Source organism: Struthio camelus, chromosome 1, assembly GCF_040807025.1.
Source record: "Struthio camelus isolate bStrCam1 chromosome 1, bStrCam1.hap1, whole genome shotgun sequence".
Taxonomy (NCBI): domain Eukaryota; kingdom Metazoa; phylum Chordata; class Aves; order Struthioniformes; family Struthionidae; genus Struthio; species Struthio camelus.
Window position 1 is genome coordinate 62464718 of NC_090942.1, and position 23079 is coordinate 62487796.

The window sequence follows — 23079 nt, forward strand, 5'->3', positions numbered from 1 at the left end:
ATTCGTGCAAAAACTCTAGCCTGCCTCCCAGTAGTACCATGAATTTCCCTAGTACACTACTGCCAAAAGGCAGTGTGGCTTCTGCAGCCACACCTTTCAAAGAGCAATAGTTGGACCATCAGATTATTGCACTTCTACCGGAGAAAGCTTTGGTCGTGTGCAGCTGATTACATTAATGAGGTAATTTATATTGCATACAGCTTAAAAGTGCTTCAATAAATATTAAAGGTCAGTTCACAGGACATGAGGTGCTGCATCAGATAGTGTAAGACTAAAAATTTGACTTGGGGAATCTAATCTCTTGAAAATAATTGCAAATTTTACCACTCCTTTTGCACTTCTAAAGTAAAGTTAGTAAATGAGAATTACAAGTAACAGTACCTACTTTTTACATGTCTGTCTGCTCTCATTTTCATAATTGTGTCTATTAGGATACATTACAGTTCATTAGAGAGAGAGAGAGAGAGTTTGTAAGCTAAGCTCTCTGAATTTAGAGAGACTATCTTTCCCTGTTGCAAGGGGCCTGTGATCTCGCTGCACAGAGTTAAGAAGGCTCTTTGACAACAAAAACTGCAGAAGAAATAATGGCAGATGTTTATACACAGTTGTGACCCTTCACACAATAGAGAAAGCTGCCAAAAAATAACTTACACCAGAAATAACCAAGAGGGTAAAGCGTGAATAATTACAAAGTCCAGGCTAAGCACCCCGGGATACAGCTATTTAGCTGGTGAGGTTGGAGTGCTTGTTAAAGCACAGGCAGAAAGGGATGCACTCCGCCTCTGCATGAGCGGGCAGCAGAAATCTGTGCTCATCACATCACTATGCAAACACACATAACTTCCCTCTGACCTTTGCCTCCTGACCCTCCAAACTGCCATGGTCCTCTGCATTTTGGGGTATGATTATCCAAGGCTTCTGCACCGCTGGTCAAGTTAGTTGTGCAACTTTTAAGAGGGGGGAAGAAAAGGAAACAAACTCAAGAGAATTAGGCAGGTGTCCTGTTCAAATATTATTCAATTCCAGCAACCGTGCCGTTTCAGTCACCAGAGGCCCGAGTCTGCTCGTTTTAATCACCCTTGCAAGAGCCTCACTGACGCTCAATGGGCTCTGGGTCAGAGTGCTGGAGCCCAGACGTCTTTTCTCCACCCAGATGCCCAAGTGCTTGTTTAACAGGGAATCTAACATCACATGCAGGTATGCAGTTCTGATAATTGTCTCATCCTCTTTCCCCTCCAACACATACAACCCTTTTGGTTTTGGCCATGCCTCTTGCCTTGCTAAATCTTTCTTCTCATACCTTTATGCCTCAGAAAGTCTTTAAATATAAACTCGTTTGCTCTCAAAATAATAAAATATGACTCAAGGACTGGGAGAAATTAAAAACAAATATCTCTGCTCCTCTGTTTCTGTCGTGGAAATTGGAGCTATTCTGAGAGATGATTGTATTTTTTTCAGTTCATGCAGATGAGTCTTTTATTAAACACAAGTGGCTAAAAATTCATCCCAATGCACTGCAGTAACTTGAATGAGCTTGTGCTGGGGATAATTCTAGCCATAAGAGCTGGTAGCTACTGTACATGCTTGGCTGATTAATTCCTCTTGACTTACAAAGGCATCCATCATGTCACAACGAATGATTTATGAAGCACACTGTACCTGAAACCCTCCCCTCCCCAAGTCACCTCCTTAGCATCTAAAACGGACTCTTACCATTTGTAATCAGTAATTAATAATAAAACATTCTCACAAGTGCAATTCCTCTGCTAAGGTTAATGTAATATTTCATCCTGGGCCAGCTGCTGCTTTACTACCTGCAAGCATGACAGTAGGTAATGTCTTTGCATAAGAAGTCATCCACGGAATAAATCAATTCCCTCCTCTTTCATCAGCAGGCATTTGCTACTGCAAGGGGAGATAATTAGATAATGCCATTGTTTACCAACAGGATTACGTACCCAAAGTTTGGCACCGTACGTTGACTTTTTTCCTGCATCTCCATTCTCTATCTTTTCCATTAATGAGTTTTTAATTTATTCATTCAATTATGAGCTGCGCTTACCAGGCTGCTATTATATTGATAGGTCTGTCTATAAAGATCAGCAACAACCACACAATGTGCATTTTCAGGACTGGTAAAACTTTTGGATCATTTCTTACCCTCAAGAAGGACACCTACACAACTATAACTATTTGTCTCAACTGCAAGGCACCAATAAATTCTAACGTAGCGTTCTTTAGATGAGCTGCACTATTTCTTGTGCTGCAGAGTTCACATAAGGAAATCTACATAGCTGTGCCTGGGAGAAAATAAGGCAGCCAGAACGTATACATGTGAAAAGGGGAGAAATGTTAGCGTATAGCACTGGTGTGCTATCCTCTCGTCTAACTGAAATCAGTAACTATGGAAAAATCAGGCTTTCATTTTTTTAAAAAGATCAATATAGTAATTGCTTGGCATCTCAGGCATTTCTTGCCTGAGCTAGCTGATAAAGACACAGCTCTGGCTCAGGAAGCCCATGAGCCAAACACTGCTGGGTGCTGGCGGAGTATCATGAGATGCTTATCCTTCTTGTAGTCTGCCCTGGCTATCTGCTGCTGGAGACAAAACACCGGGCAAATCAGACTTTTTATCTTACCCAATACACCTGCTCTTTGGTTCTTTTATTTCTAAGAATGAGAAGCCCTAGCACACAAAAGTGTGGTTTCAATGCACACATGGTTTCAATGCCTCAGGATCATGAAGGGCAGAAACACAAGTTTCTAGCATTTGAACCTTTGATTCAATGTGCCATTGATAATGCCCACACAGAGCTCAGACTGCAAAGCTCACCGTGAAGCTCCATCCAGGAACCAGTACAGCTGCCCACTGAGTCATCCTAGTGAGCGGAAATCGACTGAAGATAGAAAATTACCAACTCAGATGGAAGCTAAGTGATGTGGCCTGAGCTAGGCTGATACTTGCTGATCCTACCCAGACAGCCTGAGCCACAGATAATCATGCAGCATCTCCAAAAAAGGAGCACTTGTGGCCTGAGGTGAATGACTATGTATAAACACCATCTGCAAGGCAATGCTTTCTTCTGTTCACTTGGCAGAACGGGGGCAGGAGGGAAGGGGAAGTGGAAGCAATAAAATAAATGGCTAATTTTAGAATGACTGCTCTAAAACAGTCCAGTACAATTTCCTAACACAAAGGCAATGCAAGGCCCGCAGCACTGACTCACCAGGTTTAGGAAGTCACTGGACATCCTGGCTCCAACCACACCAAAAAGCAGCTTCCTAGAAAGGCAGCTACTCAACAAAAAAAAAAAAAACGTGTTTGAAAAGGAAAGAAGCAAACGAGAGACAGTTTGACCTCTAGTGCAACAGCCATGTTGACTCACAAATTCAAGTTAGGCAACATCAAACTAGAAATGAAACATTCATCCTCAGGACATGGATTCTAGTGGATACAGGATGGTCACCTCTGTCATGTTTCTCTCAATAGTCTAGCTATACTTATACCTAGACAGTCATATTAGGCAATGATGCAGCCAGTATTCCTTGATAATTAAATGTAAATTTTGACAACTAGAAGATAAATTCTAACTTGAAAAAATCTATTATTTTCCATTCATTTTACACTTGGTCTACTTTGGCTTGCAATTTGTTGTAATTTGGTAGTGCTTTCACTGCACTGAATAGATCAATGTCAACCACTAATGAGTACAAGCCTCAAATATGATGTTGGTCAATTTTGAACTTCTGGTGACTTTGAGCTCAATGGGCTGATCCACAATTATCTGTTATTTTTGGAGCAGCAGTGCTGTACTCAGTCATGTAAATTACAAGATAGTTGCATGTGCGCCTTCTAAGAATATGTCTTGCAAATATTTGTTTACCCATGTTTTTAAATTCCTGGAGTTTGGAGTACAAAAAACCAAGATAGACTGTAAACGTATGTCACAGTCCTACAAGGCTCTTGATCCATTACATCTGGATTCTCCTCTTTGTTATTTGCTGTGCATTGAATCTTCTTCGTATTTCCATTACAACTATGGGGCAGAAGGAAAAGAGTTCTGCTTAATGAAGATCCAAATTGGCTTTTGAACAAATCCATTAAAGAAATGGACCACTTCAGTCCTCAAAATTTGCTGCAGATACCTCTGCACCCTATTAGTAAACCTCTAACTGAAAATAAAAGAAAAAAAGAATAAGATAATAGAGTCTGAGACCTGCTGCACACTGTCTGCCATGTAGTCAGGGACCACAGCCTGGAAATTCACTTATTCAGTGTAAATCCAGTTCAGTTATATTGACTTTTCTTTCCCTCATGGTATATTAGCGCTCATGAAAAATCTTGCAGTGAAAGCCCTAGAGAAGAAATCCTTTGTCCACAGACAAATGCACTTCCCATATCCTGCTCTTTTATAACAAGGCAACAGAGTTGGTCCTACTTCTACAGCAATCACAAGGCCAGGCACTCAGTGAAGACATAAATAACAAGGGCTTTGTCACAGACACTCCCCTAGCTCTAATTCAGTGCCATTTACACCCATTTATCCTCTCCTTCAAACATATGAGCAAGTATGGCCAGTCCTCAGAAAATTTGACTGTAATTCTAACATTCAGCTCCTACAAGCCACCAGTCCACCTCTCAGATCATTGCTAGATTTGAATTTACTCAAGCCAAATGTTTCTTTTGACAATCATTTACCAAGCCCAAAAGGTGGCATTTCCAAACAATTCAAACAACTCCATAGAAGGAAACAAAACAGGGCAGGATCAGAGAGGCTGTTATACGTTAACACAATAAATATGCTTAACCAAATCCTCAGCTGGTGTAAATCAACCTCTCTCCCTTTGGTTTTATGAGGGCAATGAAACCTGATGCTGAACATATAACACAAAAACTTAATTCAGATTAAACTACAGCATTTTAAATCTTAAGAGATTACTGACCCCATATCTGGCACCTATTTCAACTGATGGGCAAATTCTCCCCTGATAGGGAACAGTTAGGGACTGACCTGGGAATAGGGAACAGTTTCAGGGACAGTGCACGCTGGGATGGTCAGGTTCCTCTTTAACATTTCAAAACAGGGAGCCACAATGAAGCCCTCTCCCTTGCCCATCTCTCTGTGGGGTCCTGGAGATCGTTCCAAGAACAGGAGTAGCAGGAGTTATAGTAGCTCACTGCTGCCTGCATAAGGAAACCTGAAGCACCTGAGATGCATAGCATGCTTTGCGCTCTATAGCGAAGGACGGTGAGCCAAAGTTGAGCTCTCCTGTTACTAGACTATGTGTTTAAAAAAAAAAAAAAAAGCACATTGACATATTAAATATTTTAAGTTTCCAAAGTGTAAAGAATTACAGCTGCACCTAGCCTGTAGAAACCCAAAGCCATAGCTTCAGGGCCTCTTTCAGCAGCCTAAGTCTGGTATTCGAACTATACAGATTCCCTTGAAGTACAAGAAGAACTACAAATGCCTGCGCAATCAGCTCAGCCATTCCTCTGAAGCAGCAAAACTGAGTACCAAACCATTCCTGTGACTGTGCACAATTCGTGGCAGTCTAGGAGAAAAACAGGAGTTCACAACAGCAGGAGTACTACAGATTCTGAAGGTCAAATGTTAAACATCCAAACGGCGTTTTTATTATTTATATCAGTAAGAGACAGGCTTGTCCTATTTCCCTCGGCCCAAAATGTCTTCTTACATATTTATTACATTGATTTCTGAGTAGATTGTTACAAATGGCTGATTGTATCTGTTTCAGCAAGGAAGACAGAGAACGATTAGGAGTTCGATATTCCCTCTCACTCTACCTACTAGTAACGTCTTGAAGGCAAGGACCCTGCTGCCAAAATACAGGGCAGTCTCTTAATCTACCACCCTAAGAAAGGTGAGAGAAATGTTTCTGTGGGCAAAAATGTAAGAAGAAAAGTGACCCACATATTTGAAGACTGTTGAAGAAACTATCTAGGGGTGATCTCCAGTCTGTTGCCCTACATCTCAGCCTCTACCCACTGCCTTTCTTGTTACTGCTTTCCCCAAAACGCGCGCGCTTGCCTTCTATATGTACCAGCTGTTCAGTGTCTGCTAGTCCCTATTGTACTGAATGCTGCATGCAAACCCCATCCAAAAAGCCTCCAAATATAAGCCTAAAACAAACAAAATTCAAAGCTCCATAAGAAGGGATGTCAGTGAACTGATGGAAACGTTTTGTGTGTGAAAAACGTCATCTGCTTAGTTCAACATTAGCCGTAAGAAATGCTGTGCTTACTCAAACATTGACTTTTCTGGCTCCCTCTTCAGAGGGCCTAGAAAGGTATTCTAATGCTTTACTTGGTCAGGCACGCAGAAAGGAAGGAGCAGCAGTAAAGAGAGTTGCCAGCTGCATCCCTTGCTTCAGGAAGCTCAGAAAACCTTTGAGTTCACCAAGCCTGCAACAGCTCTGGGATTTACAGCCCTTCAATGCATGGAGATGCTCTTTTCTTACGGGATGGCCTTTGATGATGGTAACACTTAAAGGACAAGGAGATTTTGACTGACACATCACAAACCCCAGAAAAAATAATTAAATGCCCCATCTCTTTTCCTCCCCATCATCTCTTCTTTGAGCATCTGCAAAGCTTCTTTAAATTTAACCTTCTAAAGCTAGTATTTTTCCTGTGCAGCACTTGATTGTTCCTCTTCAGGGCTTTTTCCATGCACTTTCCATGTAAGCAATGCTAACACCTCTAACAGTCAATAAAAACCACTACATAGTATGATAAACTCATGTTCTCAACCATGTATGGAATTCAAATTGAATTAGAAAGTCAGCCTACGTTCATAAGAACAACACTATTGAGTAAACTGAGCTTGGTACACTGTGTAACAGATATCACATATTTTGGGTAGTTGTCAGTTCTTCAGAACTCAGACCTCATTTGCACACTATATAGTGATTCTCTTCATAATCAAATAGTATTTAAAACATTTACTGCCCTGTTAAATCTAACAAGTCAGATTTATTGGGATAGTCACTTTCCTTAATAGCCAATTTAGTAAAACTCAACGTATTCATTGATGCATAAATATATAATAGGCAGTTGTTAAACCTTACTAAATATGTCTAATAGTCAGCTGGCATTTTCTCTCAATGGCAGCACTTCCTCTCAGATGCCAACAGGAAATGCTGTTCCTCAATGTGCCAATTCAACCCACACGTATGGAATAAACTGATCTAGAGGAGCAAATGAGGGCATGAAATTCAGATACCTTCCTGCATGGGGTGTCACAAGAAGAACTCCAGCTCAGATTACAGCTGGCTCCCATCAATGCCATCAGGTGTCAAAGAGCACGTAGCAGAAGGAAGTGTGAGAGCTACTGTGTCTGTCTGGACTTCATACAAGTAATGAACCGGGACAGAAAGGCCATTTGACTAGCTGAAAGCGATATAAATGATATCCTTAAAGTTATTAGTGCAACTTACTGTCTTACTGCACTCACTGCTTCATGTATACCATATTGCATTCTCTCCCCTACCCTGCATGTTGATTATGATGCCTCGTCTTCTAGATAGGAAACCTAAAAAAATATTACTTTAAGGCTTTTAGGCACCTAAAGATACAAAAAATACTTAGGAGTCTGCATCATTCAACAACTGAAAACCTTTAAAAATCAGGCTCTCAACTCAAACTGTAGAACTTTATGGCTCAACTCCTGGTCCTAGGATCGGTTTTTGAAGTTGAAGGCAACTAGTGCACTGACACGAAAAGAAACCAGACCAAACCACCCTTAAGGTGAGAGAGACTGTATTTATGCTGCAGGCTGGGAAGTTTGTTCCCAGACAAACTGGGAACAAGTTCTTGTTTGTTCTATAAGACACTCACCTGGGTGGGATTATACAGCTCCTGGAGTGGGCTTCTGGATCCCTTCCGACAGCAAATGTCCATCCCAAATGGATTTCTACGCATTACTGCAGGGGGAAATTAAAATTAATACAAGTTAGCAACATTTGCTAGATATAACCAACTACGGTATCTAAAGCAAGAACAGACTTCCTAACAAATCAGAGGATTCTAGAGACAGCATTTTCTCTCAAACTCCTATTTTTACTTTTCTAGACAAAGGATCTGAGAGCTAAACTCTTGATCTACCCTGAAAATTGCTAAAGTGAAACTTTCCTTTGGATCCCCTCTTATAAAAGCTGTCAGCCTACAACTTCCAACTCGGGTGCCCAAAAATTCAAGCATAGGTACCAAAGCCAAAGTGACCTGATTTTCAGTACCGCTAAGTTCCTCCATCCCTGATTGTCATGAGAGTCTGATGAATTCCTACGATCAGCAATTCTAGGAGGCTACCTGAGTCCCTCTGAATCGAAATACCAATGTAACACAGGATCCTAATATTAAGATACCTAAATTTAAGTCTTTCGACCCACAGCTCCAGTTTCTCCTAGAACAAACGCTCAGCAGTACACAACGCAAATACAAATCAACCATCGCTGCGCTTTCTTGCTCCAAACAATATTTTGTTCTACATATTGCAACTGAATATTTGACGGATCTAAAAACCAAGAGACACTCTGTTAGCCAGGTGGACAAAAGCAGGTGTTCAAACTAGAGGCTTTGTCGAAGGACAAATCAAGAAACATTTTGAATTGAGAGAGCTGCCAGGAAAGATCTTGATCTGAGCTCTGGCAGGCACAGAGTCCATTGGTTTCAGGTTAGACCTTTTATGTCCAGAAAAGTCCAAAATGAGAAATCTAAATCAGAAGCTGAATAGCTCTAATCACCCTCTACAGTCACAAGTGCTTGCTTGTCTTTCTGGTTTCAAGTGGCCCGCACCACCCTCTGGAAATCACCCTCTTCCCCAGCTTGCTCTACCAACCAGAGAGAGTGCCAGGCAATCAGACTGCCAAGGTAGACATCTCAGCGAGGGGAAATTCATCTTGTCAAGGTAAAATTAAGTTGCGACCAAGAGAAAAGAGGAGATTTATCCTAGTGAGAATCCAAAGGCATTAAGCAGAGTCAGGCACACTTTTATTAGAGGCTGCCACACTCTGCAATAAGAAACTACTGAAGTGTCCTATAGTAATGGTTCCAAACCACACCACTTGCAGTAATGATATTGTAGGCTTCAGGCCAATAATGAAAGAATATAGTCATGTAATTTTTAATACAGAGGGCTAGTATTTAATATACAACCATAATTGATATGTCAAGCAGTACGAACAGTATAAAGTCTCTGCAGAGTTAGGATATTGTGTACAACTTCAATCTGGAAACATAATAGATTCCTTAACTCAATTCATATTTATTTTTAAATTAGAAAGCAATTATCTAAGAAGACGCCATGTTGCTTTTCCTCTGAGCAAAAGAAAAAAAAGACACCATAGGTTTTGTAATAGGACTCAGATGTATAAGGCCTGGTAAACAAACGGGCTAAATATTTTGACTTTCTTCACCACTAAAATAGTGGATGTTCTTACAGACTATAGTTTTAATTTACATATTTGATTACCTGATTAACTTCTGAGCACTTTTAGCCACTCAGCCAAGTATTGTGACAGTTTAGTTTTTGTGCTAATGTGCCTTTTCTAAAGTTAACTTAAAAACCATGTGAAACGGTTAAAACTTTAATAACATTTTGGCATGAGCAGTACCAACTGCTGGTGCTTGGAGGTGGGTTGGGGGGGGGGGAGGGAACCACTAAAGAGGGGATGTGAGACATCCAGCTACTGTTCTAACTACAGAGCTCCTGCCCCACTGCACTCTTGTGCTAGGCACGGTGTTCAGGGCCGCTTTGCGAATCCTTTTGTAGCTCCTTCACTGATACAAGAACCCTTTCCGAAACAGAGCCTTCAACTGGACCATAAAACACACCAGCATACAATCCCTTTAACTTCCACCATTTCTATTTAAAATACCAAAGTAGGAGAAAAGAGAGAGGGGAATGTTTCAGCGTATCCAGGTCATTACATTTTGATTAACCGGTATTTTGGAACAATGATTCTTTGTTCCAAAATGAACAAGAATAATTCTAGCGTGTTGTTCCCTAATTCACTGCTTCACTTCTACTTTCCATTAAATACAGTAAACAGTAACATGCATCCTGCTTCACTTTACCGGCAGGTATCAACACAGCAACATTTTTATGTCTGTTACAGCCACATACAAAGCTTAAATTATTTGCACATTATGCAAGATTTGATTCCCAGATGTAAACAAACAAAGAAAAAAGGCAACTATCCCTCACAAAAGCTAAATGATAATGCAGGAGCTTAGTCATAGAAACCATTCAATCTTTATTTTATGATGCCCCTTACTATTTAATTGGCTTATTTTTCCATTAAAGCCTTTAAAACAAGACTGTGGAGTTAGCATAGCAACATAACAGCTTAACATAGCGCTTGGCTCCCTGTTTATCAGTGTCAGTAACAGCGCACCCTGATGCAGATTAATATATCATCTTTGTGCACACCTGGAAAATACCTGTCCTTGGGATTTCACTGCCACATTGGAATAAAAGGGAACACTCCCCTTCCAAAGCAGAAATCCCACTCACATCTTTTGCAGAATTGTCCGCAGGCAAATAGCTCTCAGGAACGTTCATGTACGGTTGAGAACACTTTTTGGCATGCTTGTGGACAAATTCACCTCTGAGGCTTCCTGCACCCCGTTTTCTACTCTCAGCTTCTCCGAAGCAGCGTTTTATGATGCGAGTGAAGTGACCTCTTTGGCCTGAATCTCATCTATAGCAATCTGTGGTAAGAAAGCCATAATATGGATGCTAACTGCAGTTATACTGATTTTAATAACACTTTCACTAAGGCTCCTTCGCATCATTGTGATACCAAAAATGAAAAATCAAGCTCTTTATCTTCACTGAATCTTCTTATTAACATAGTAAATACCTAAATTTACATTTTATGGCTTGAGCTGATCTCCGTACATAATTATAGTTAATTATAATCTAATGGTAAGTACTGCATATGCATGGCTCCATGGACTGATTAAAAGATCACGTTAATGCACAATAAATGTGTGAGGAGCTGAAAACAGAAGATAGTGCCTCAAATGGTTGAAGAATAGTGTTAATACTGCAATTGCAGGAAAAAAATCACCATCCAGTTAATTTAGCCAGGACTGCGAGCAACTGAATGAACTCTTAGTCAGTTACTCAAATACAAGCGCTGTATGAGCATGACCTTTCTTCCATCTTCAGGTATGATTTGTCCAAAACGCAATGGGGGCCCATCTTGTTAAAATCTGTGCAATCACTATTAATTAATGTAACAGCAGCTCTGGAGAGGATGTCAGCTAGGCACTAAATTTAATTTTCTCAAGAAAAATAGATAAAATGTTAATTCAGTAGGACTGTTTATCAACAGAATAATTTTATACATACATATATATATATATAATATATATATAGGGAGAGACTGCATGTGCAGGCCTTAAATCATTTCAGAAGAGAAGCATGCACGTACAGCTTTTAGAACATTGTATTTAGACCCACTAGTCTAAATATCGAGCAGCAATTTAACCTGTGAGTCACATTGCACATAGCACATGAACACAGTGCTCCTCAGTCGAGCCCTCTTCTAGTATCTGTGCAGAAAAAAGTCCAGAGGTTTTGCCACCATCTTGATCCATTAGATGACTATCAATCAAAATGCAGATCTCCCAAATTTAAAACTTCCTTTGGAAAAGCATAGTTTGAGAGCATACTGAGAGTTTTCAGATGCCATGAGTCACCATCCAGGCCAGTCAGCCTTTGAACCTCCACCTCTGACCATGGTCCAACCACCAATGCCTTTGCAAGCCGCTCCTCTCCAGGTCCTGATTCTCGGGCAGCAGAGGCAGGGAAAGCAGGGTTACAAGTGACACAGTGCACACAACAAGGCCCTTACTAAGATCTTGACATCTACTAGAGGTTAGGGATGCCTTCTTTTTCCATGTGTCGTGATTTGCAACATTTCAGAGGTTGAAGATCATTCACATGGAAACATGTGAACTAGGCTTAAACTGTCACCTCTCCTTGGCAGAGCCAAGGCACTTGGAAGAAGGTATTTTATAATTCACTAGGTGCTCTAAAAAGACCCTGTCCAAGAACGCGAGGCCCTTGGTATTTTGACAGAAAGAACAACGTCAGGAGAAAGTATTAAAAATAAGAGGCCACAGAAGTCTAAGTTCTGCCTCTCCCTATCAGGGGTTACAGAGAAGTTGAGAAAGGGGACGTAGCAACAATGTTTTAGGCAGTGTTCATGCTCAAAAGGAATGGGGACACTGGAACCATCCAGAGGGAAGAAAAACATGGAAAAAAATCATAGCAAACGACACTCTTGGAGACTTACAAACCAAAAAGGCCAATTTCTCACAAAGCACCAGAAGGGCAAGTGAAAACAATCCTTGTAAGCCTGGGTTGGATCAAGTAACAAAGGAGACTCTGCAGAAGAGAGCCACACAAAATAACTGTCACTTCTTTCATTGCAGTTACAGAAGCGAACAAGTGACAACTGAAATGCTGAGTGCATGTGTTCAGCAGCCAACTGTATCACTACCATCCTACAATCCAGTAAACGTCAGATGCTTCCATTTCTGAGACGTCTGTAGAAGAAAAGTTCCCTGATTGCTATACAGCAACGGTTTTCCTACTCAGTAATGTTTAATTTACACAGTTTATACTATTCTAATTACTTCCGATCTGCAGGGCAAGAAAAAAAAAATTCAAAAACTTTTCTCTCTATTCACTGCTTCTTAATATTGAAGAAAAGGTCTGAGGAAAATTAATAATTAATTTTTCATTACATTGGTCCAAATTACAAAGATAAAATTCCCCAGTACAGCATTGCTTAAAACTGATATACATAATTCATTCTATTTGTACGTATATATATATATATATATAAAAATATATACACACACACTTCAGATATTTATTTTTTGAACTGAATTCTCTATGAAAGGCTGAAAATTGATAGCAGTCTGCTTGTTTCTTTTGAGCTGAAGTACACTCTTTTGCCAGCAAACACTGCTGTCCAACTGCCCCTATTTTCAGGTCAGGGTTAAGGATTAACGCTTTCCATAGAGCAACCTCTTCTCGACAGCAAAGAGCAGGAACATAACCTAGTGCCTTCACCTGGAGCCTTAAACAAAGGGGTTAAGACAGAAAAATCCATCTAAACATCTTCTATTGGATCAAGACCAAAATCTGCACAGCTTGGCCCAAACTAGATAGTGGCATACAAAACCGTGACTTATATTTATCGTATCTCAAGTGTTTTATAACAGTTACTGCCCTCATAAACTTGCTGGATTTTTAAAGTAAACCAAATATAATTAGACCCATACTGAAGGTTCAGAGATTCTCTTGGGCTGAAGACTTAGATATGGTTTGTCTTCCAGTCTCTAACATGTACTTCTCCTGTGACCCCTAAAGCAGCAGACTGGAAATATATTTCCACACGGGTACACAAGATGAAGCTCTGCGAGACACATTCAGAAACCACACTAACACCTACAGCCCAATCACAATCACACTCCTGTACATGATTTTACAAAGCTTCTGCTCCATCTGTACCGGCAAGAATTGTTTTGGGGATAACCTTGCCATTATCTGCATATAAACCAACATGGCTCAGTCTGGCAATAGTTCACAAGTGCGATGCTCTTGAAAAATGAAAATGCTCAGGGGAAAGTAATAAAAAAAATCAAAGAGTGATCATAGGAAGCAGACTTTCTTTCAAAGTTTGTCAGAGCCTCTTGGGTAGAATTTGTTGCAATTTGGAAAATTCTGCCTCTCAGACGCATAGTTAAAATCACGTTGAACAAGTTTGTCATTAGTAGCTGGCGCACACTGCTTCAGCAAAGCGAGCCTTCTGTAATAATTTACAAAAATCGGCTCTGCAGGACTTCACTTTACCCAAGTCCAACCTACAAACAAAATCAGAAACTCGGCCACACCTCGTTTCAACCTTCATTAAAATTCCTATGGTCTCGTCCATGGACTCATCAAGCAAAGGGCACTGAACACTGTTAAAGGGTTAATTTTTAACCACCAACCACAAACATGGGCAGTGACGGCAAATGTTACAGAGCACATAGCTCCAGAGCCGGAGTAACAATACCTTTAGATTGTTCTCCTGGCAATGATTTTTGACCGCTAATCCTTCAGCGGCAGTTCACAAAGGTTTATGGATAGTAACATTTCGTGATGTTTGGGTCCTTGTGATTTGCCACATTCAGCTGAAGATTTTAAGACTTATTGGCCTTTAAGAATGATTGGTCCTTAATCTGGAGGCTACCAGTACAAGTATTTATGACAAAACTCCTGTCTGTCCTCTTTTGTTTTCTTAAGGCAAAAATGTAGGTTGTTTATTGGTGCTTGAGAGATCTATTTTCAGAGAGTAAAAAACACATTAGATATTAAGTATGAGCCTGCCACAGACTTAAGGGCAGAGAATGAAATAATGCTTACACTCTACATTAATATAGCAACAGATTTTGCCATACATCACACAGTAACTAGCAGCACATGGTGTTATGCAGTGCGAGAATTAAGCAAAAATCTAATCAGAGCACCTTGACACACATAATGCTGTTGTGCCTCATGGACTAACTAGCAACCCAGGTCTTCGTATGGTAGATACTGTATGTTGGTAGCAAAAAACAATCCCGACAGGTCGCTGTTCTAGAGCTCTGACTGAGGAAGGGGGACAATTTATTTTGTGTTAGCAATACTGGTTCACTGATTCAACATGTCCGTTCTACCCTTCTCTGACGTTTCCACTCCCACTCATCTATCAGAGGGACCTAGTGAAGTAAGACTGTGGATGGATACCAAAAAAAAAAAAGTAAAGGATGAAAAAATGAAGGAGGTCAACATCTCAGTGAAATGATTATGGCTGGCACAAGCACCAAAGCCACTAGTTAATGGAGCATGGCATAGCAAAAAAACTGTCCTCGATTTACAGAAAAACAGAGGCACAGAGGTTAAAAACTTGCACAAATTAGTTACTAATGGTGGGATTCATTTTGAGTAGCGACATGTCTACTCTAAGCTACTCATTTAGACTCCTCTGCAAGTAACAGGGACACCTGCCCATAGGTGAACCTCCCACAGATGGTTCACCCCTTGAGCCTAAGGCTGTGACGAAGCAGCCTGTGAAGGTGGGTGCTGGTCTCTTTCCACTGACCACCAAACCTAGATGGTTGCTTCGACTACACTGCTAACTTTTAGATGGTTGAAGTTATGTGAAATAAATCCTGGTACAGCAAGGAAGTGAGGCTTAAGTCTCAGTTTCTCAGCTGCAATCACTAATTACAAAGGTCGTAAATGCCCTCCAAAGAATAGAGAGATATTTAATTACTTTTTACTTTAGACAGATTTCTAGAAATAAATTTGTATTTTATCCTGTTTGTTCTCAGATTAGCATGGGAATGGGTTTAATTGGGCACAGTGGGGAAGTTAATATCCTTGGGTGAAATTATGCAAAGACTTAGATCCTGGGCAACCCTACGGACATCGCATGTGGCATGAATTAGCAAAACATCTTTCCCATTAATGAACAGTAAGTAACTTTTTTCCAGTAATTTTTTTAAAATGTTAATCTAGACAGAATTTTGTTAGAAGTCTCATCAAATTATGCACAAATCTGTAACAAGAGACTTTCCCAGAGGCTTAACTCCTCACACCAGGAGAGCTCTGCCTGGTTTATCAGTATGATGCACACACGTAAACTGTTTTTAATGTAGCAAGGAGTTTTTGTGGATGCAAACTATATTAGACTTGGTCAGAACTTTTCTGACACTTGTTTTTGCTGGTATGAAATTCAGATTTACTGACATCAAAGTACTTCATGGGTCAATTCTGAATGGACTGCCAACCACCTCAGCTGCCTGCTCATCTTGTGCTCTTGTTTTCCCAGGCTGATTCCATCCACTAGCAATGCCACTAGATCTGGAGGTCCTAGAAAGGTAATTTCTAAGAAGAAATTTCTAAGAAGAAAGAACCATTTCTAAGTCTTCATAAATTAAAAAAAAAAAAAAAAAAACCCTCCACATAGATTTATGAAAAAAAATCCCTCATTTTTTCCAAAATGTAATTATTACTTTTTTTTAACCTAGGAAGTAAGAAGCTACAGAATTCTGATCAGCATTAACTGTATGTATTCTACAAAGAAACATTTGTATGATAAATTTGCATGAAGAAGCATTGTTTTTAGTATTTCAAAACACAAATAAAAACTCTTTCTGGTCATAATACTTTTTTCCTACTGTTCATGACAAGTTAGCCATGGGTTTTTTTTTTTTTTTTTTTTTTTTTGCAAAATAAGACTGCAATAACCTGGAGAGGTAGGGAAATTTCTGCTGAAGATATAGAGGTTTCCAAACATGCTGTGGCCCTCCACTCCCATGCCCTCACCACCCTGATCTCCAGATACTCATTATAACCCCATCTGCAAGCATATCTGCTTTTGGGCTCTCTTTGTAATAAAGAGCTGAGTATTCTACTCTGTTCTTCTTATCAGCTAAGTTTCCAAGCCTATAGATAGCCATAGAGATCCCATCTCTCTGATGCAAGTTCAAATGAAAACCACGTAAATGCAGGTCCAGCAAAAGACTATGTTTAGGTTGTCTTAAGAAATGAGAAGCTTGACTTTTCTTTTTTTCCTTTTTGCATTTCCCACTACCTCCGTAATACTGTCAGTGCCAGTCTACTTAACAAACCCAATGTATGAGCTTGCTCAAAAAAAGAGGGAATGAGAGAAAGATCTTTAAAGGAAGAAAGTTTCTTTAGAAAGCTATAATTTTAAAAGCATTTATCTTGAATCACAGTCAAAATGAGAAAGACTGCTGCTGCAGCTGCAATCTATTTGAGCTACTATTTCTTTGCTGCTCTTCAACAGATGTGCAAAGATGAAACACAATCATATTTGCTATGGATATACTAGAAAGCACAGCAAGTCCTCTCATAAGCCAAGCAGAATAGAAAATAAAGCTGCAACAGTCTTTTTAACCCAGAACAACGAAATATTCAAACTTCTGGTCTCAGTTTGAACTTTAGGGAGAAGTACTGCATGCAGATATTCACACATACACACACCTGACCTGATGCAAACAGCAAGGAACAGAAACAAGTGATTTCTGCTCTAATGACTCTCAACTTGTCCAGATGGACGAAGGTTTATCACCTCTGAAGCAGTACCCCATGCATTTTTAGTGTGATCTCAGCCTCTCGATACTTCACTGTGATTTATAAACAAGAATTTTCTTTACAAAAAAAAAAAAAAAAGCACTAAACAATTTGGTAAGTAGGAAAGAAAATATGAAATCCCTCTGTAATCACTTCCAGAGCAATCATTCATTAGGTCAAAGAGGATTATGACTGTGGCTTGTTGTTAAGTAGATGAGCTCTTATAAAATAAGGATGCCATCTCTTGTGAAGGCCAAATGCTAATATTAAAAGAAAAAAAGTACTGCAGACCGTAAAGGCCTGATCCTGTGATTTTCATAATACCCTGACTAATAAGTAATACACAACTGAGAATAAACTGAGGAGTTTATTCTGTTTCACACTTCTAAACTCCGAGCAGCCCCAAGGCAGAGAGAAGCAATCAGCTCCATTGCCAGATCTTTTACTTTTCAAACAGCTTATCGTCTCGGCTGACGGGGATCTGAGCAGGTCCAGGTCTGCACAGCATTACAGGGCCACATCCAGCCCCACTGACCGCCTCTGCTCCTGCCTTTGCCTCCATCACACCATGGAAGCTCTTTAGCTCTCTCACTTTCTTCCAGTAGAATATGTAAACCCAGAAACTGAGACTGGTAAGCTACTTTCGCATGCTCTGCTCTCTATGTTAGCATTGAGCTGAATACAGATAATATTGTTTTCATAGGTAAGAATCCCTTCATAAGGCAGTTTATTAAACATTCCAAACCACCGATTCTTCAAAACATTTTACATATGAATAGGACATTGCCAACTCCCTTAGACCCACATTACACTTCAGCACACAGAAGAGCAAAATACACATTAGCACTATAAAACTTCATCTCAATTAGCATAATCTGTATTTCCATTATAGAGCCCAGCTTTATAGCCAACCTCGGGTGATGTACTGAGCGCTTTGGATCTGTCCTTCTCTATGGGGAAATTCCCTAAACGCAAGAAACCCATTCAGAGTTGTGCTTGCCTGGAATGTATTAGCTTTCAGGGGCTGCTTATCTCTCAGCAGTTCTGTTCCCCTTCTCTGTCTCCTTCCACTGCTCCCATCACTTCAATGAGTCCTTTTAAAATCTTACAATGCATTTCATCTACATCGACACTATGCTGTCAGGCCTCACACATTCCCGAGCGCATGGGTAAGCCACACCAAACCCATCTGCTGAAGGCACACCCAAGAGTAAGAAGTGAATGAGGAAAGTGAGATCTGAAAGAACTACAGTGATTTTTCCTTTCAATGAAAGTATTTAAAGGAGAATCAAAATAGGTGGCAATTAACAAAACACATGGTCTGGTATCAGTACCAAATAGGATGCTGGACAGACTAAACATTTGAAATTGGCTGAGAATCTTCCTCCAAATATTAGCAATATGCTATGTAGAAGGCACAGTAACATATGTGAGGTAACTACAAAAATTATTTTATTCTAGATTAAACAGGAATGAAGGACTCTCGCTGCATTTCAAGGCTCAGTTTTATGAGGCTCCAGAATATGGATACCTATCTGCGTTTCATTGATGTTAATAATATTTCATAATTAGCATGCTAAAGAATAAGCTTTGACTTTGGTCATTAATAGCCTGACAAGGGCACTGTGCAATTTCTAGTAGATTTTGTAGCCGGTGACTAGTAATATCTGAAGAATAGGATCACTCAGACAACATGATCCTGAAGGAGACAGACAACAAAACTGCTGGACAGCACTGGGGCTTTTAAGTTTTTTCCACAGGAAACAAATTGTGTTCTCTCTCACTTGTGTGGTCTCATGTGGAGAAGGGCAAAGAGAGCTAGAGAGAAAGAAAACAGTGGAAAGCATCCTTAAGAGGATATCACTTATTCAGTGATTTCTTCCCAGAAAGGTCCTTCTTGAGACATCTGAGGAGTGAAAGAACGATCTAGTCCATTAGGTATCTCCTCCAGACAAGAAAAATTTTGCAAGTAAGTATATTGCAATTTTGCAATGTATTTACTAATAAATACCTATTTCAAACTTCTCTAGGCACTACATAAAGAATTAACAACTAGAACCTGGCAAAAAAGTCCCTGTCTCTCTCCCGCCTTCCCCATAGCTCCCCACCACCACCCTCTCTCCCTCATGACATACCAGCAGGGATCTCTCAACAGGATCTAAGCCAAGCCTGCTAGAAGCCTTGCCTTAAGCAACCCTCTGGAAATTTTCTCATGTTGAAAGTTTACAGGAAAATCACATGGAATATAAAAACTAAAGGGGAAAGAAAGTAAACTTGGTACTTCCAGCCCTCAGGGTTGAGCAGAGTAGAGTGATGGTTCTATGGAGGCTACTTCCCATTTCATTACCACTGGTTCACACAACTATATAATTTACCAGATGCTAAATTCCCTATCAGATAATCCTCAGCACATACAAATCCAAACCCTTGGACAACAACTTCTAGCCACTAGATCTTGTGCACTTTTCCTGTTCCACACAATCTTAATTCCCTCCTCCACGCAGGAATCTGTATGGCTCATAACTTGCTTTCTACAGCATAGTTTCAAGTCACTTTCTCTTTTCTTACTTTCTTCTGAACACCCTCGCATTTAACAATACTACCTTCTGAAACCATGGTGCTCCAACGCAACCCAGTAACGCAGCAGAGATTACAGCGGTACCCACAAAACGAGGAAGCTCCCCACTCCAGCTCTGTCTCCCACCCATACACATGCCCAGGTGGTATTAGCTCACCTGTTGCACAGGGAACAGGCAAGTCGGCAATTAACCACCAAGCCCGAAAGCTTTTCCTTCCTCTCTTAACAGAATAGCATCCTCTGCCCACTAAGCATCACCTAGATTTTACTGCTCTACACATTCTCCCTTATTAAAATTCATACCGTGTGTTGTTGGTGTTGTTGCCTAGTTCACTAAGGAATCCAGCTCTGTATTAATGACTCGCTGTTTTCCTCCTCTCCGTTTACCACTGCACAACTTTTGCATCCTTTGCAAATTTGATCAATAAATAAGAACTCTTAGCTAGCGTCAGGCCAAAGCATGGTCCCCTAAGAATGCCACTTCAAACATATTTGCTTAGTCATGATTTCCCCATTACAGCTATATTTTACAAACTATTAAACATCTTTAAAGTCAGTATTACATATGCTGGGTTAATATGCATTCATCAATTTAAGTTTTGGTTTATTCACTTTATGTGCACCTATATAAGTAATTCTGACATCCAGATATGCCTGTAGCATTTAAATAAAGAGGGACATCAGCTCATTTTAGAGCTGTTATTTGTGGAAAATGTTTGGGTTAGGTGTCTATCTTTGACCTTGCAAGGCTATGGAGATGGCTTCCGTGATCCATCAGAGTCTTGTTCTCAAGTCTAGGTGGATTAATGTTGTCACTAGCTCTTGCAAGTCGAAATAGAGAAACTGTATTTTAATTGAAATTATTCTACACTTTCATCTCAGGTATATAAAGCAGAATAAAAATTACAATTTATCTGATGCTCAAGCCACAGAGATGAATGGCAGATGTGAACGACCTTCAGGGAGCAATCACCGAATGCTACTGCTTTGGGGGCAATCCTTATGTTTTATGCCGAAAATTCCATTTGTCTTGATTAAATAATTCATCGGCCGTCATCAAGGAGGCATATATAAAAGCTGTATTAAATAATAAAACCCAACAAGTGAAAAAACTGATTTGATTTCACGGTTACAATAAAGGGTTGTCACATATTACCTCCCTCCGAGCTGAGATGAATCACCTCAGCTCCAGGAACACAAATGGATCTTTCTGCTTCTCCATGAGCTAAGAATCACATCTGAACTGTCTATAGAAAAAGAAAGACTTAGATCGACTGTTTCAGTTCTCAGTCAACGTATTTTATTCAGCTCGGAAGGATGTCATTTATGCGCACAAGTGCCGCTATTCATGCGGGTATGATACAATTGAATATATTACACATACACATAAGTGAACGTGTACACGCATTATTGACGTTGACATAACATACCACTGTTTTACTCATCACCAAACGCTGGTACTTTTTATTTTGCAATTACTTCATTTTTGAGCTGTAACACACTGCATCGTGTTTTACTGTTCAAATTTAACAATTAGAAATCAAAATGATAAAATGTCTTTCCCTTCTCTACTTTTTCCTCCCGTCTATTTCATTACAGGGCTTCCAGGCTGAAGTCTTAACTAACACTCAGAGAAATCAGCAACGTGAACTTTCCATCTAATGGTAGTCTTATTTAACAACCCCTCTCTCCCCAACCCTCTCCAGAGCACACTGCTTTTTAACTCTTCTATTTAATTAAAGCTTGGACAATAATCTTTTTCCTGTCAAAACCCATTTTATTTCTCCCAAATATTTGTCCTCTGGTCCCTGACCTTTTCTTCTTTTTTCCTTCCCTCACCTAATTATTCCCTTTGGCACTCTGCTTCTGCCCTTGCACACTGCTACCAGGCTTCACTCCTTGTGAACCCTTCCCGCATTTCTCTTCCTTCATCTCTCCTTGCCTACCACCACCACCCAGTTCCCTTCCCCTGCACATCCAAAGCTGGAAGCAATAAGAGAAGAGAAAGACCTCAGTCAGTGCTAAACTGGCCAGCCACATAGCCTGCAGGAGGACCCCTGGTCCTGCTCAGTCCAATGCAAGGTGGGGGAAAAGGGAGGAAGGGCCTGACTACAGTTGCTCAAGAACTAGAAATAAGGCTTTCTCACATGTTCCCCTAGGTTTCCAGGGAATTTAGTCCCTTTCCTGAGCGTAGCACCCCCTTTCCTCCATGTGAGTGCCCCCACCCACAGCTCAGCACCATCCCTTAACAGATTGTTTTCCTCTCTTCCCAGAAGACCTCATCCACCCAGAAGCCCTACATTAGATAGGATGCACAAAACAGAAAAAGGAAAAAAAGGCTTGAGAAGCAGAAAATTTACAAGGACAAGAGTTATAGCACAGAGAGACCATGAAGCATGCCTATTTTTATCCATAGTTTTTAGCTGGTGCTTTGTTTTTATTGTAGTTAAGAAAGATGACAGAGTTCGAGGTCAGGAATATTGCAGGCGCACAAAGGCATGATTAGACTAGAGAGTCAGCAGTGATGCTGCTGAGTTTTTTCAGTTCTCAACAAATTGCAATTTTTCCTTTCAGTTTTACACACTCATTTTTAGTTCTATATCCTAAATGTTTAAACAAAGAACAATTACCCCCTCACAGAATTAAAGGCAGTGAGTACAGAAAATAACCTAAGACTATATAAGTTACTGCACAGGAAATTTAGTCTTCCCACTAAGACTGCACTCTAGCTAAAATCTACATCAGAAAAACAGACAAGGAATTCAAGTAAACACAAACAGCCTTAAAATGAAACCCAGCTAACGAAGACTGCTTATTATCTCTACTTCAGCTATCAAATTCATCTTGAAATGATGAAATCCCAAACATAAAAGTTAAAGAAAATGAGCAGACCACAAGGGGATCAACCCACTGCCTTTAAGCTTAAGGAAACCGCATTTACTATATTGCAATGGTGCTTTTGTGGCTTCCACCAAACCTGTGCTAATTCCAAGCTGAAGCTGAATATGTACAGGTCAAAAAAACAAAACAAAAAACCGCTAGCACTAATTTCACTGTTCAAGGTATTAGCATATCCTTTTTTGCTGTTGTTTTAGATTGCCCACAAAATGACAGAGAATAGGAAGGGTGTAGGATATGAATGAACCTGAAAAACCACAGCTTCTAATCAAACTGAGGTAATTGCAATATAGAAAAAAAAAAAAAAAGAGCGGAGGGTGGAGGTTACCAGTGATTTTATTTAGATCCTCCCACACGGACAGGATTAATTCCATGCTCCACAGATGTTCACTTGCCTTCTTCCTATACTTTGGGGAAATTAAAATACAGGGT

The 23079-nt window shown here is 40.1% G+C and overlaps 1 protein-coding gene across 4 annotated transcripts in view; it reads right to left on the bottom strand.

Annotated features, from left to right (window-relative positions):
• The window catches only part of CHST11 (carbohydrate sulfotransferase 11), a 182967-nt gene that overhangs the window by 97098 nt on the left and 62790 nt on the right, over positions 1-23079 (bottom strand). For all 4 annotated transcript variants that reach the window (XM_068944213.1, XM_068944203.1, XM_068944193.1 and 1 more), the window contains one exon: positions 7862-7947. In XM_068944213.1, the coding sequence (XP_068800314.1) occupies positions 7862-7947 (86 nt within the window). The remainder of the gene's footprint in view (positions 1-7861; positions 7948-23079) is intronic.